The 15,397-nt window shown below is 38.9% G+C and overlaps 1 protein-coding gene across 4 annotated transcripts in view; it reads right to left on the bottom strand.

Annotated features, from left to right (window-relative positions):
* Positions 1-909: 909 nt before the first annotated feature.
* The window catches only part of rpgrip1l (RPGRIP1 like), a 177,296-nt gene continuing 162,808 nt past the window's right edge, over positions 910-15,397 (bottom strand). For all 4 annotated transcript variants that reach the window (XM_073069985.1, XM_073069988.1, XM_073069986.1 and 1 more), the window contains one exon: positions 910-1,329. In XM_073069985.1, the coding sequence (XP_072926086.1) occupies positions 1,232-1,329 (98 nt within the window). In that variant the 3' untranslated portion in view covers positions 910-1,231. The remainder of the gene's footprint in view (positions 1,330-15,397) is intronic.

Genomic DNA, 15,397 nt, shown 5'->3' with positions numbered 1-15,397 from the left:
CTTTATACCAAAGGATCACAAAGATAATATCCATTATTGGGGGTCATTAAATCAGAAGGTTCAAACTGTATGCTTTTACACATTATATCTACTTTAGTATTTAACTGTAATGAATTGTTTCATAATCGATTCCATCTTCTTTCCATTAGCAGACTTCAATGTTCTTAAATCTGTGGAGAGAACTCATTTTCCAGAGTTTTAATCATTGAAAAAGTGAATGCCTAATTTGTAAAATTAAATGAGTCATGTTCATTGAGGCAAAAATTCGATGTATCATGCCAAATTAGGTTTATTTTAATTAATCACATCACTCTTTTTCTATTTAAACATGCCTATAAGGAAGTACACACTGCAAATAAAAGGATGTCTCACAGGCACTTAAGAAACCACGTTGTCCAAATTGCAAACAAAACTGCCTCTAGCAATTGCCTTCAAAAACTCACTTTTAATGCACATTTTTTTCTCTTTAATTAATATCTATATTAAGTATTTTTACATTATTTTTAACTTTCCCCAGTTTATAGGATATTCAATGCAGAGACTAATTATTGCAATTTATTTGAATTTAATAGCCTTTGATCTGCTATCACTATCCACATACAAGTATGATGTTTTAAACATTTTAAAAATTGTTCTGCGTATGAGACGTCTATAGGTGCCTACAATTACTATCAATATTTAATTTATAGAATTTGCATGCATCAAAGGAAAGCAGAACTGAGATTTAATGTGCATAAAACAGTCATTAGCATTTTAAAGAGGCAGATTAACACATTAATCCAGGCTTTGCTGTGCAATTTTTATACTCCACCACTATTAAAAACTTCACAGCGTGATACTCTTAATGAAGCTAATCATAAGGTTTTATTTTCTTACTTAAGTGATAATGGCAATATAAAAACTTACAAGTGGTGTTCTAAGTATACTTTATTTAAAAATTATGCATTTTACATATATATGTAAAAAAGTTCAAAAATGCAAATGATACAGATCATTCAATCACTCTGTTATTAATTATTAATAAAACCCTGTGCAAGGGTGATTATTTAATGGTGTTAAATAAAAAGGTAGAAAACAAATGAATTCAAATGAATGCAGAACTAGAAAAACAAAAAAAAGGAAATACAGAAATTAAATAACTTTGATACATCCTACCATGCAGAAAAATAGAAGTGAACTCATTGTTATCTGTATTACTAGCATGAGATTACATGTGGTTCTTCAGTTGTCTTTATTTGTTCTCTTCATTTACTGAGCGCAATGCCTCCAATGCTTCCACTGTCACTTTCAATTTACCAGTCACTAATGTGCTGTCCTGGGGATCGACAACTGCAAAGAGATCAGAATATCATGTCCTAAGTATTTATTGCAGACTGCAATGGGAACCACACAATTTAGTATATTTGTTTAAATCTAAGCCAATTTTAAACAATTTGAAACAAGACATTCACTTTCCCATTAAAAGTGCAAACTTAATAGCTAACTTCACATTTCATTGTGGTTTTGGTTCTCTATTATACTGAGGATGGCAGGGAATCTGAGAGATCTTGCATTCTGTCAATATGAAGCAATCAGGTCAGAGTTAGCAAAACCAAATTAAAGATGCAGATGTCCTTTCCCTCCAAACAATGTTTCTTAACTCTAACATTGGGTAAAGGATCTTTTTCCACAAGAATGATATTTCCACTCATTTCAAGCCATCAGAATAGTTTCGGAAAAGGGCCAATCTACACATTAAATAGAATTGTAGCTTTGGTTATGGCCAGGTACCAGTAGTGAGATTCTAGAAGCAACTGAAAAAAGACATATGTAAGTACAGTGCTTTTCATGGCCTAGTGCCATTGCAAAAAATATTTATGGACTAAATAGTGCATATTAAGCTACCAGTTATGGAAACATAACAGCAAATTTACTCAGAGCAAGATTTTAAAGGGTTCACAAATAACAATTGAATTAATTGATTAGGTAGCAACACTTTGGAGAGGAATAAACAGTCAACATTTTGGGCTGAAACCCTTTATTAGAACTGGAAAATAAGTTGGAAGCAGTCAGAAAAAGAAGATGCTCCATACATGCTGTCTGCTCTGCTGAGTTCCTTCAGCATTTTGTGTGCATTGTTCTGGATTTCCAGTATCTACAGAACCTCTTGGGTTACTGATTAGGTGAATAATTTTAGATGCTGGTTGAGAAACAGGGTAAGACTGCACAACCCAGTACTGTAGCACATAACTAGATAAATGGCTAATCAACCAAGATGTCTGAAAATTATGATATTCTGGAAATTCAATGAGATGCTTTGAGTGGTGAGTTGCACTTGCATAGATCAGCCATTCTCCACATCAGACATCTGTACAAAAGCACCATTCTTCATACAGTGCAAGGAGGCAATCCATGATCAAAGTACAACTGACTAACGTATTGTACAAGATATTGGTGAGGCCACACGGAGTATAGTGTATAGACTCAGCCTCCTTGTTGTAGGAAAGGTATCATTAAGTTATGTGGATTTTCTGGTGTAGTCTGTTTTGTCACATGCTTTTGTGATATCATTCTGGAGGAACGTTGTTTCATTTTTTAACTGCATTGCATTTGTGGTTTCTAAATGACAATAAACTGAATCTGAATCTGAAGTTGGAAAGAGTGCAAAGGAGATTTATGAATATTGTCAGGATTCAAATACAGGTTATTTAAATACACCAAAAAGAGCAGTGGTTCCAATACTTACTGTTGGAAAGCATCACAGTTTACCACATTCTGATTCAAAAATAGTCATTCACCATTGATGTCTGCATTTTGGCCCAATCAATTTTGTATTCACTTTGCAACTGACACTTTAATGACAGAATTTTGTAAATTTATCTGATATGACATATTTTAATCAAAGGAATACTTTGAAAATCCATATTCGCAACATTAGCTGCAATATTCTCATCAATGCATTCTTATTTCATCAAAACTCAATCAAATTAGTCAAATAAGATCTGTTTTTACTACATTTAGGACTTTCATTCATGAGCTCATATTTTTCCAAATGTCAATTCATTCTATACTGGATTTTCTTTACTAAACATTTCCCCACAACACACACTAATTTAACCCTCTCCCCTTCTTAAAGAAACAAGTTGGCAGTATAATTTACTTCATCTCATTCTTTTAATAATGTTCTGAAGAGTAACACCCTGCATTATTCTGATCGCACCTAGACCTCAGATCACATGTTTGCAGGTAAATATTGGGTGGTAAATAACAACTTAGGGCAAGTCCAATTTCTCAATTGCATTTAATATTGCACTTAATTTTCACTTGCTCTGTTTCCTTTTCCAACTAACAAGATCCACTCTGTTTGCGTGTGCTGGGGAGGTGTAGTGGGGTGATGGTCCTGAGCAGACACATATACACTAATTGCCAGGCTTCAAGAAGAAGTTGCAAACTTTGACTCTCAGGTGAGTGGGGTATGAATTGGATGTTTTCTTTAGCCTCAGCTTGTCAGGAGAACCCAGAAAAGGCAATAAACATAGGCAAACTGTGCTGAGAATAACATTTTAAAGCCTTGTAAAAGAGTTTGCCAGCATTGGCGCATTAGTTAGCACTTCCAAATCTTGGAAGAATGCATACTTACACCCTGCTCTACAGAGCTGAACACAGAAAACTTAAGGGTGATGCTCCAGTCCATTACTAAGGAATTGCTACATTGCCAGTGACATCAATTTTTGAATGAGAAGTTAAATTTGGAGTCCTTTGTTCACTAGTGCAGATGTAAAAGATACCATTAAGTTATTTTGTAGAAGAGTAGGAGAGTTTTATCTATTGATCTGGCCTACAACCCACCCCCCACTTAAGAAACAAAATGAAAATTATATTTTTATTTAATTTATTGCTGTTTAAGGGATGTTGTATGAAAGTTCATGCCCATCTTTTCCTACAACAATGGGTTCAAAAGTACTTAATGGCCTCCAAAGCACTTGACATTTGAAAAAAGGACGGGCTACTGTTCTTCAATCTCTTAACAGAAGCAGGAATACTTAGGAGGACAATGGTGCCTAATGACAACTCCTTTGTTAGCATCTTCGGAAACGGCTCTATATCTTTAATATCTTTTTCCTCATTTTCAGGGTTCTTTGGAAGACCCTGACCTGGAGTTACACGCTGACGTTGGTTCTTTGCAGGAACGGGACCTGCTTTCGGGGTCTCACAACTGGCCATTTTTCGATATGCCAAGGATGCAGCTTAGAAGACTAGCACACCTTCAGGGTGCCATATTTTCGTGGCTCAGGAGGTGGGTGAACTTGAGGTTAGTGCCACTGCCTAATGTGTTATAGGAGACAGAAGATCGAAAGTGGTGAGCTAGCTGCTTGTTGTCTGCCCAGAGTCCCAGGTTCTTTAGGCATAGAGCTCAGAAAAAGTGATGCAACAGACTTTTAACACCATAAATCGGCAAGTTGCTTTGTTATGTCTCCATGCTTGCCCTCTCACTGTGAAATGGGGGCACCTCTTTTTCCCTTATTAGGGGGAGAGAGAGAGTCTGTGGTATGTCGAATTACTGGGTGAATGAGTAGTCTTTGGGGCACTGCAAATCTGTGTCTTAATTGATGCTTTGCTGCACGCTTGAATGTTTGGTGAGGGTTGCTGATGCTTTTTTGCTGGTGGGGGTTCGTTGTTTGCTGCTGCTTATGCATGGGAGGGGGAAGCTGGGGAAGGCTTCGGAGTTCCAATATTTAACTGTCATTCATCCTTTGAGGCACAAAAACCTCTGTTTTTGTGGATGTTTGCAAAGAACAAGAATTTCAGGATGTATATTGTATACATTTCTCTGACATTAAATGTACCTATTGAACTCAAATATTGTAAGCATACTTTTCCATGTAGTCTACAAAACTAAAGCATAAAAACAAATTGGTACAGAAAAGCCAAACTTGAAAAAAATCAGAATAGGGAATCACTGCTTCCACCATCATGAGGTCACAAAGGACAAGTGCAATATATCAACCATTTTCCAACATAGAAACAAAGAATGCTGTGCCAAACATGTACTTACTTCAGAAATTACTAGGGTTACCCATAGCCCTCTATTTTTCTAAGCTCTAAGAGTCTCTTAAAAGATCCTATTGTATCCACCTCCACTACGGTCACCGGAAGCCCATTCCACGCACTCACCACTGCCTTCATAAAAACTTACCCCTGACATCTCCTCTGTACCTACTTCCAAGCACATTAAAACTGTGCCCTCTCGTGTTAGCCATTTCAGCCCTGGCAAAAAGCCTCTGACTATCCACACAATCAATGCCTCTCATCATCTTTATACACCTCCATCAGGTCACCTCTCATCCTCTGTTGCTCTAAAGAGAAAAGGCCAAAGTTCACCCAACCTATTCTCATAAGGCATGTTCCCCAATCCAGGCAACATCCTTGTAAATCTCCTCTGCACCCTTTCTGTAGTTTTCACATCCTTCCTGTAGTGAACTGAGGACAGTACTCCAATTGGGGTCTGAACAAGGTCCTGTACAGCTGTAACATAACCTCTCGGCTTTTAAACTCAATCCCATGGTTGATGAAGGCCAATGCACCGTATACCTTCTTAACCACATAGCCAACCTGCGCAGCAGCTTTGAGAGTCCTATGGACTCAGACCCCAAGATTCCTCTGATCCTCCACACTGAGAAGAATCTTACCATTAATACTATATTCTGTCTTCAAGTTTGATCTACCAAAATGAACCACCTCACACTTATCTGGATTGAACCCCATCTGCCACTTCTCAGACCAGGTTTGCATCCTATCGATGTCTCGCTGTAACCTCTGACAGCCTGCCACACTATCCACAACACCCCCAATTTTTGTGTCATCAGCAAATTTACTACCCCATCCCTCCACTTGCTCATCCAGGTTATTTATAAAAGCATGAAGAGAAGGGGAGTCAGAACTGATCCCTGAGGCACACCACTGGTTGTTGACCTCCATGCAGAATATGACCCATCTACAACCACTCTTTGCCTTTTGTGGCAAGCCAGTTCTGGATCCACAAAACAAGGTCCCGTTGGATCCCATGCCTCCTTGCTTTCTCAATATGCCTTGCATGGGGTACTTTATCAAATGTCTTGCTGAAATCTATATACACTACATCTACTGTGGTAAATGGGTAAACACCTTCATCAATGTGTTTAGTTACATCCTCAAAAAACTCAATCAGGCTCGTAAGGCATGACTTGCCTTTGACAAAGCCATCCTGGCTATTCCTAATTATATTATGCCTCTCCAAATGTTCATAAATCCTGCTCCTCAGGATTTTCTCCCTCAAATTACCAACCACTGAAGTAAGACTCACTGGGCTATAATTTCCTGGGCTATCTCTACCTTTCTTGAATAAAGGAACAAAATCTGCAATCCTCAAGTCCTATGGAATCTCTCCCGTCTCCATTGATGATGCAAAGATCATTGCCAGAGGCTCAGCAATCTCCTCCCTCGCCTCCCACAGCATCCTGTGGTATATCTCATCCAGTCCCAGTGACTTATCCAACTTGATGCTTTCCAAAAGCTCCAGCACATCCTCTTTCTTAATGTCTTAATGTGCAAGCTTTTCAGTCCACTGTAAGTCATCCCTACAATCGCCAAGGTCCTTTTCCGTAGTGAATACTGAAGCAAAGTACTCATTAAGTACCTCCGCTACTTCCTCCGATTCCAGACACACTTTTCCACTCTCACACTTGAGTGGTCCTATTCTCTGAAGTCTTATCCTCTTGCTCTTCACATACTTATAGAATGCCTTGCGGTTTTCCTTAATCCTGCCCACCAAGGCCTTCTCATAACCCCTTCTGGCTCTCCTAATTTCATCCTTAAGCTCCTTCCTGCTAGCCTTATAATCTTCTAGATTCATATCATTACTTAGTTTTTTGAACTTTTTGTAAGCTTTTCTTTTCTTCTTGGCTAGATTTACAACAGCCTTTGTACACCATGGATCTTGTACCCTACCATCCTTCCCTGTCTCATTGGAACGTACCTATGTATAACATCACTCAAATATCCCCTGAGCATTTGCCACATTTCTGCCATACATTTCCCTGAGAACATCTGCTCCCAATTTATACTTCCAAATTCCTGCTTTATATTTCCCCTTACTCCAACTAAACGTTTTCCTAACTTGTCTGCTCCTATTCTTCTCCAATGCTATGGTAAAGGAGATAGAATTGTGATCACTATCTCCAAAATGCTCTCCCACTGAGAGACCTGACACCTGAACAGGTTCATTTCCCAATACCAGAACAAGTACAGCCTCTCCTCTTGCAGGCTTATTTACATACTGTGTCAGGAAACCTTCCTGAACATACCTAACAAACTCCACCTCATCTAAAACCCTTGCTCTAGGGAGATGCCAATCAATATTGGGGAAATTAATATCTCCCATCACGACAACCCTGTTACCGTTAGCTGCACATCACTTTAATGGGAGCCGAAGTTCTTGCAAATGTGGGAACAACATATCAATAAGTCAAAATAGTTATTTTAATGCAGGTTTTGCTCTTCTTTTGCTCCTATATCTTTTTCAAAAGTAAAAATAAAAACCACCATTTTCTTTATATCTTTCTCATAAAAATGCATGCACACGGAAATCTGTATATACGGTATTGTGCAAAAGTCTTAGGCACATGGAAAATATTCTGTAAAGGGAAGATGCTTTTAAAATGATGAAATGAAAAGTGTCTATTGAAAAATTCACTATAAAGAACAGTAAACAGTAAAAAAAAAATCAACTCAATATTCCGTGTGACCACCTTTTGCCTTTAAAACTCCATCAAATCATTTAAGCACACTGTCATGGAGTTTTATAAGAAAATCAGCTAGTATGTTGTTAAGAGGGGTTGCGTGACATAGGCAGTATGGCTGTGGTTTCATATTTTTCCACTTTTTCATCGTACTGAGCTCTGAGGTATGTTCAGTGCCTTTGAGATGGTCTTGTATTCTCCCCAGATTTATGCTTCTCTATTATCATTTTCCTGACTTGTCTTGAATTTCTACTTCTTGGTTTGGTCTGTTGAAAATCTACCATACTGTTGGATCTTACAGAGAGAGGGGGATTGATTCTTAACAATTCATTGAAAATAGGTGATCCTCCAATTTTCTACATCAACAAACTGGATGAGCTAGTAAGGTAATATACAGTATTGCACCAGAGGAAAATTATTGTAGTAATTGGAAAAGAGGATGAATACTTTTTCAACCTCATAATTTCTCAAAAACACCTATTAACTACTTTATTAATCACACTTTTTCTCAAAAATAATCACTGTAGTCAATAGCCTGTAACATCCCTTCTGAGTTGAGTTTTTGAATCGCCTGTACAACCTGCCACTTCTGTGGTGTGAACTGAAGTTTCGAAGGTGCAGGGGATTGTGGTGGTGTGTTGTATATATGCTGAATCAAGGTGGCAGGGCCCTGGCTCAAGTGTGGGGAACTAGCCAATGTTTGGCTGCCGGAGCAGACTTAGAGGCGATTTGAAACGGCAGAACTGAGGTGAGGCGCCAGTGCCTGGGCCCAAGATTGAGCAACGACTGCTGCTTAGCCGAGCCAGATTGAAAAGTCAGGGTGTCGGGGCTGGAGGTGAGGGATGGCCCAGTGTTCAGCTTGCTGCTCTGCGAGGTTTACTCATCTTTGTGCTGAATTCAGGCTGTGGCCTGCAACTAATGGGCTCCTGGATCGCCTGTGACTGGCTTAGTGGCTGTGGATTCACTTTTGTAAACTTCTGAATATTATTTGCTTACTTTTATTGATTGCATGATTCTTTATTTTGCATATTGGATGTTTGACAGTCTTTTTCTAACGGGTTCTATTGGGTTTCTTTGTTTTGTGGTTGCCTGTAAGGAGATGAATCTCAAGGATGTACAGTATATAGTGTACATACTTAGACAATCAATGTGCTTTGAACTTTTTGAACTTCAAGGTTTTGGAATTTTTCTTTTGATTTGATACACAATGTTTTATAGATTAGCTCAAAAATCCAGGTTTGATACATTAAATTTAGAAAAGGGGACAGTAATATGTGAAAATAGTTGTGGGGGCTGAATACTTTTTCAAGGCACTGTAGATAGAAAGACATTGCATTAATTGTCTAGATGTATTATGAATTTAAAAAATATACATGCCAAAGAGTTAGTTCTTCTGTGGAATACTGAACTGAATGAATAGTTTTAAAACATTTCATGGTTAACATAAGAGTATACTGGAATTTAGTTGTATTTCTAATTTTTATCTTTAGGTTAAATCCTTGAGAACTTTACTAAATAATCACCTTGCACAAATCTCAATGGTTTTACAAAGGCTTTGTCATATGTAAAATCCTGATTAATTTTCAACTTCCATAAAGTGGACAGAACTGATTTCATTAAGCAGTCTTTATTGCATCATTCATGATGTGATATAAAAAAAAATCATCATTGGCTGTTAACTCATTTCAGAGAGCAACATCTTCGATGATTTATGTCAAAAAGCTATAAAATGTTATGGTTTGCTGAGATCACAAAGACAGAACTACTGTCTTTCACTGTGCTTACTGCATTGATTGATTGATGGATAAAGCATGTCAATGTAAGTGTCAGTTTCACAAGAGTACAATAAAACAGAAATGGGGAAGACTCCCTAAATACATTATTTGTAGCAAAATTATAACAAATACAGGTGTCCCCCGCTTTACCGAAGTTCACTTAACGCTAATTTGCTTTTATGAAAGACTTACATTAATACCTGTTCTTGCTTTTACGAGAAAAGGTGCCCGCTTTAAACTTGTGTTTACCCCGAGGAAGACTACTATGACCATGAAGTCTTGCGTGGGCATGTGTGTGCGCATGCATGTACGTGCCGATTTTTTTCTACGAATCAGTTTTGGCTAAATCTTCCCGATTCTGGTAAGTGAAACTACACTGTACATACATTATTTCTACTTTAGGCTGTGTATTTATCATATCATTCCTGCTTTTACTATATGTTAGTGTTATTTTAGGGTTTATGTGCTATTTGGTATGATTTGGTAGGATAATTTTTTGGGCTCAAAAAATTTTCCCATATAAGTTAATGGTAATTGCTTCTTTGCTTTACGCCATTTCAGCTTACAAAAGGTTTCATAGGAACGCTCTACTTTCGGATAGCGGGGCAAACCTGTATATAAAAAGACATGTTTACTTTTACTGAAGAACATAAATCAGAAATATCTATTTCCATTGTCAATATATTTTTGCTGGTAATGTCTTTGCCCTTGGAAGCCACAAATTTTTTACCATTAGCATTATAAGTGTAGGTCTTTTGTAGCATTTGAACACATCGTGTTAAATGTAAGCCTGCTGGAAAGGACTTTCATTAGTACTGACTTTTCATGGCTGTTGTTCCCACCAGGGGAATGGTACTGGTGTGTTACATGTAGAATCTCTGCATGGACAGCATGATACAAAGCTATGATGTAATTTCCCTGACAAATGTGTAGCTCACAAGACTAAATCATACTTGCTGTGGTCCCGAATTCTAAAGGGAAAGGAAAAGGAGTCCACCATTCGCGGACAGGAGTTCGGGTTCTCATTCATCATCATTGATGAGTCCTGGGTCGATACCAAAGATCGAAGCCCAAAGGTCGATCAGGTCCAGATCGAAGCCCAAAGGTCGATCAGATCAAAGCCCGAAAGCTCGATTGGAAGTTTGGATTGAAGCCTGAAGGTTGATTAGAAGTCAGGAAGTTGAGGCTCAGTAGCTGGAACCTAGGTCTGCTAATCTCTGCAAGTCCATTGGGGAAGTCGGCGCCCACTGTCTGCAAATCCACAGGTCTGCAGAAGGCTAAAGAAGACAGCCTGTATGGGATTGGAGAATTTAGGTGTGTGGTAGGTGGGAGAAGGTCGGAAGGGGCTTGTTTCGCTGTTGTTGCTTTATTGCTTGCTATGCCAAGTTTTGCCGTGTTTTGTGTTCTTCTCCTGTTTTGGCATCAGATTGGGTGATGATACTCGTGGGCTGCCCCCCAACCCCCAGCAATTCTTTGGGTGTGTTGGTTGTTAAAGTAATAACACATTTCACTGTATGTACATATGATAAATAAATCTAAATCTAAATCCAAGATTGAGGTGTGCACACCAAATAAATCCCATATAATTCTTAAGTTCAAGTCATGTGACAGGTTCCTCAGTATTATACTTGGATCAATCTACCATAGGATTGGAGACCTATTCACATTTGAATGGGGATTCTCACTTGCAGGATATGAGTTTTTAAAATTTACTTTGGTTTAATGATTTTAGTTACTTTTAATTGATTTGAGCATTAAATTATTTTATGTTACTACTTAACTATAATTCCAGCAACTTAAAGCATTTTAAAACATTTGTTAAATTCCTTGACAGGTTTAACATTAAGCAAAGAACTGCCTCTGCCGTAAGGTTGTGTTTTATCAAAAGTGCTAGGGGCAGTTCAGGAATGGGATCTGAGACTCACCCACTCCTAACACCTTGCAGGATACAGAGACCCTTTGGGATTCCATGAGGATGTTCATTTATTTATTTAGCATGGAGTAGGCCCTAGCACCACCCCAGCAGCCCCCGACAACCCTAATCATGGGATAATTTACAATGACCAAAAACCTTAACCCATATGTTTTTGGACAGAGAAAGGAAACTGGAGGACATGCAGAAAACCCACGCATTCCACGCGAAGGACATACAAAGACTCTTGACAGAGAATGCTGGGACTGAACTCTGAACTCAGACACCCCGATCTGTAATAATGTTGCATTAACTGCTATGCTAGCTGGCGCCCATACTGAGCTGTGATTCCAAAAAAGCTTACGTGTTTTAATGAGTTATCAAAGTAAAGTTCCATGTAGTTGGGTAACTATGTTTTATTTTGGTAGATGTGCCATAATAAATTTAGGTTGCTAGTGCAGTTGGACATCAAGATAATTAGAGAAGGAGGAATAAATCAAATAATAACCAGCTCCGGTCTACCAAACCATGGATGTGGCAGAGAGGTAGGTTGTAGTTTGATTCAAGTAGCACTTCTAGCACAGGTAGAATGCAGTGAAGAGACATGAACAGCACGATTCATTTGCTACTCAGGAGGCATCAATACTGAATTTACAGAGCATTAATGAAAGTAGGAATGCAAAAAGAACTGATGGGAATAACAAATGTGTAGAAGGTTCAAAAGCTGAAAGATTTAGCAAATACAGAAAAAAATTGCAGGAGGAACTCAGCAGGTTAGGGAGCATTTATAGAGGGAAATAAACAGTTTATGTTTTTAGCTGAGAACCTTCATCAGGACTGGAAAGGAAGAAAGGCAGAAGCCAGAATAAAATAGTAGGAGTTGAGGGGGGAAGAGGACGGAACCCCATCTAGCAGGTGATTGATGAATCCAGAAGAGAGGGGGAAGGGGTGAAAAAGGGAATAATGTTACAAGCTGGGAGCTGGTAGGTGGAAGAGACATGGGGCTAAAGAAGAAACCTAATAGGGAGGACATAGATCATGGAATAAAGGAATCAAGTGGGAAATCAGAGGGAGGAAGATGTAGGTAATGGGCAGATCATGAGGGTGGGGGAGGTGGAAAGAACAGGCAAAGAGGCCAGAGGGGTAAGGAAAAGCAAATGGGGTGGGGGGAGCGGCCAGATAACAGAGGGGAGTGGTTATTGAAAGTTAGAGAACTTCCACCTGATTGGATACTAATAAGACGAAGACGAGATGTTGCTTCTCCAGTCTGTGACTGGCCTCAATTTGGCAGTAGACAATGCTGTGAACAGACATGTCAGTGTCGGAAAGGGAACTGCAATGAAAGTTTCTATTGTTTTGTACCTTGTTATGTGAGATGGGTACCAGATATCAGTGAAATATGACAGAGTTGGACTTTAGAGAGATTTTGTAGCTATCTTGCAACATTTAGCACAGAACAGTGTTGATAAAGCAGGAAGTATGCCACAGGACTTAGCCAGATAATGGCAAAGATGTGGCAGATGGAATAGAGCGTAGGGAACTGTATGGTACTGAACTGTGGTGGAAGGAATAAAGGGGCATAGAATATTGTCTAAGTGGGGAGCAAATTCCAAAATCAGAGGTGCAAAGGGACCCAGGAGTCTTCTGCGTGATTCTCTAAAGATTAAAAGGGAGGTTGAGTTGGTAGTAAGGAAGGCAAATGCAAATTCAGCAAATGTAAAAAATGCAAATGCCTCATTTCGAGAGGACTAGAATATAAATGCAAGGATGTAATGCTGAGGCTTTATAAGGCATTGGTCACACTGCACTTGGAGTATTGTAAGCAGTTTGGTGCTCCTTATCTAAGAAAAGATGTGCTGGCATTGGGAAGGATCCACAGGAGGTTCATGAGAATGATTTCAGCAATGAAAGGGTTAATATATGAAGAGCGTTTGATGGCTCTGGAAATGTACTCACTGGAGTTTATGAGCTGGGGGATTTCACTGAAACCTATTGAATATTGAAAGGCCTAGACAGAGCGGAAGTAGAGAGGATGTTTCCAAAAGTGGGGAGTCTAGGACCAGAGGGAATCACATCAGAGTACAGAACATCCCTTTAGAACAGAGATGAGGAGGAATTTCTTTAGCCACAGGGTGATGAATCTGTGAAATTTATTGCCACAAACGGTTGGGGAGGCCAAGTCATTGGGCACATTTGAAGTGGAGGTTGAGAAGTTCTTGATTAGTAAGGGCATCAAATGTTATAGGGAGAAGGCAGAATGGGGTTGAAAGGGATAATAAATCAGCCATGATGGAATGTTCTAATTCTGCTCCTATGTCTTATGGTCTTATCACAATTTGGAAAATTATATTCCTCCTTATACAATGTAAATTCCTTTCAGAAATTAAATTCCTTCTTTTACACACTAAATTACTCTGGTAATTTAAATCTCACACCTCAGCCCTCGTCCCAATGCCAGTTTCTTTTGGGCAGTGTTTTTAGTTTATCTAGTAACTTGGCTGACCAGAAATTCACTTAATTGCAATTTTTTTCATAGGGTCAGTGATTATGTCTCCATATGTACAACAGCCAGTCTGACAGTAAATTTGAGGAGCCTGAAGTGAAGTGTGCCTGGCTTCTCATTCTAGAATATCATTGTTCCTCCAGTGGATTCAATGGCCGAGCAGTATTGTGGTGAATCAGATGAACCAGTCTTTCACTCCACACCTATAGACTTATAAGAACTGAGGGTGAATAGCTATTAGTTTGAGCACAAGTGCACCACAAGGCTATGCCCTTAGCCCCCTCCGCTGCTTGCCTTATAAATGTGACTGTAAGGCTAAGCACAGCCCCATTGCCATAATTAAGTTTTCTGACAAATGTGGTGATGAATCAGCATATAGGAGGGAAACTGAGTGGTGGCACAAAAACAACCTCTCATTCAATGTCAGCAAGACCAAAGAGCTGATTATTGACTTCAGGCGAAGGAAACTGGAGGTCCATAAGCCAGTCCTAATTTGGGGATCAGAGGTGGAGAGGGTCAGAATCTTTAAATTCCTTGGTGTTATCATTTCAGAGAGTTTATCCTTGATCCACCACATAAATGCCATTATGAAGAAAGCTAGGCAGCACCTCTACTTCCTTAGAAGTTTGTGAAGATTCAGCATGACATCTAAAACTTTGACAAACTTCTATGGATGCATGATGAAGAGTATATTGACTGGTTTCATCACGGCCTGGTATGGAAATACCAATGCCCTTGAATGGAAAAATCTTACAAAAAGTAGTGGACATGGCCCAGTCCATCACAGATGAAGCCCTCCCCACCATTGAGTGCATCTATGTGGAGCACAATCTATCATCAATCATCCAGACCATGCTCTTTTCTCACTGCTGCCATCAGGAAGAAGGTACAGGAGCTTCAGAACTGGCAGCACCAGGTTCAGGAGCAGTTATTATCCCTCAACCATCAGAGTTGTGTACGGCAACATGTATGTATTTCAATAATAAAATTACTTTGAACTTCCCTACAAGGCCTTTGCCTTGGTCTTTACAGTACCTGTAAGCCCAACTTGGTCCTTATCTCTGCTCTGATTATCTGTGTCTTCCTATGGAGCAACAAGATTTCAATTCAAAACCAGACAACTGTTATTTCATTCTTGGGATTGATAAGTGTGTCATGGCACAGAGAATTTTTGTGAATATTCCTTCCTTATGTACATCACTGGAATATCTATTTTTTTTAAAGTTTCTAACTCCTTTTAGTTCCTTTGGGAAAAAGGGTTGCATCTGAAGGCAAAACTTAAAAGAGAATAAGGTAGCACTTTTGATGAAGAAAGGCAAACATAACAGCAATAGACCCTGCAGTGCATTTCTCCAAAAGATGTAGATTGTATGAAAGTTTTCATATTTGCCATAAATTCTCATTTATAGATTATCTGAATTCTTATACCAAAACTAACTGGTATTGGACT

The sequence above is a fragment of the Hemitrygon akajei genome, chromosome 17 (genome assembly GCF_048418815.1).
Source record: "Hemitrygon akajei chromosome 17, sHemAka1.3, whole genome shotgun sequence".
In the NCBI taxonomy this organism is placed as follows: domain Eukaryota; kingdom Metazoa; phylum Chordata; class Chondrichthyes; order Myliobatiformes; family Dasyatidae; genus Hemitrygon; species Hemitrygon akajei.
This window is presented reverse-complemented; position numbering and strand designations above follow the sequence as displayed.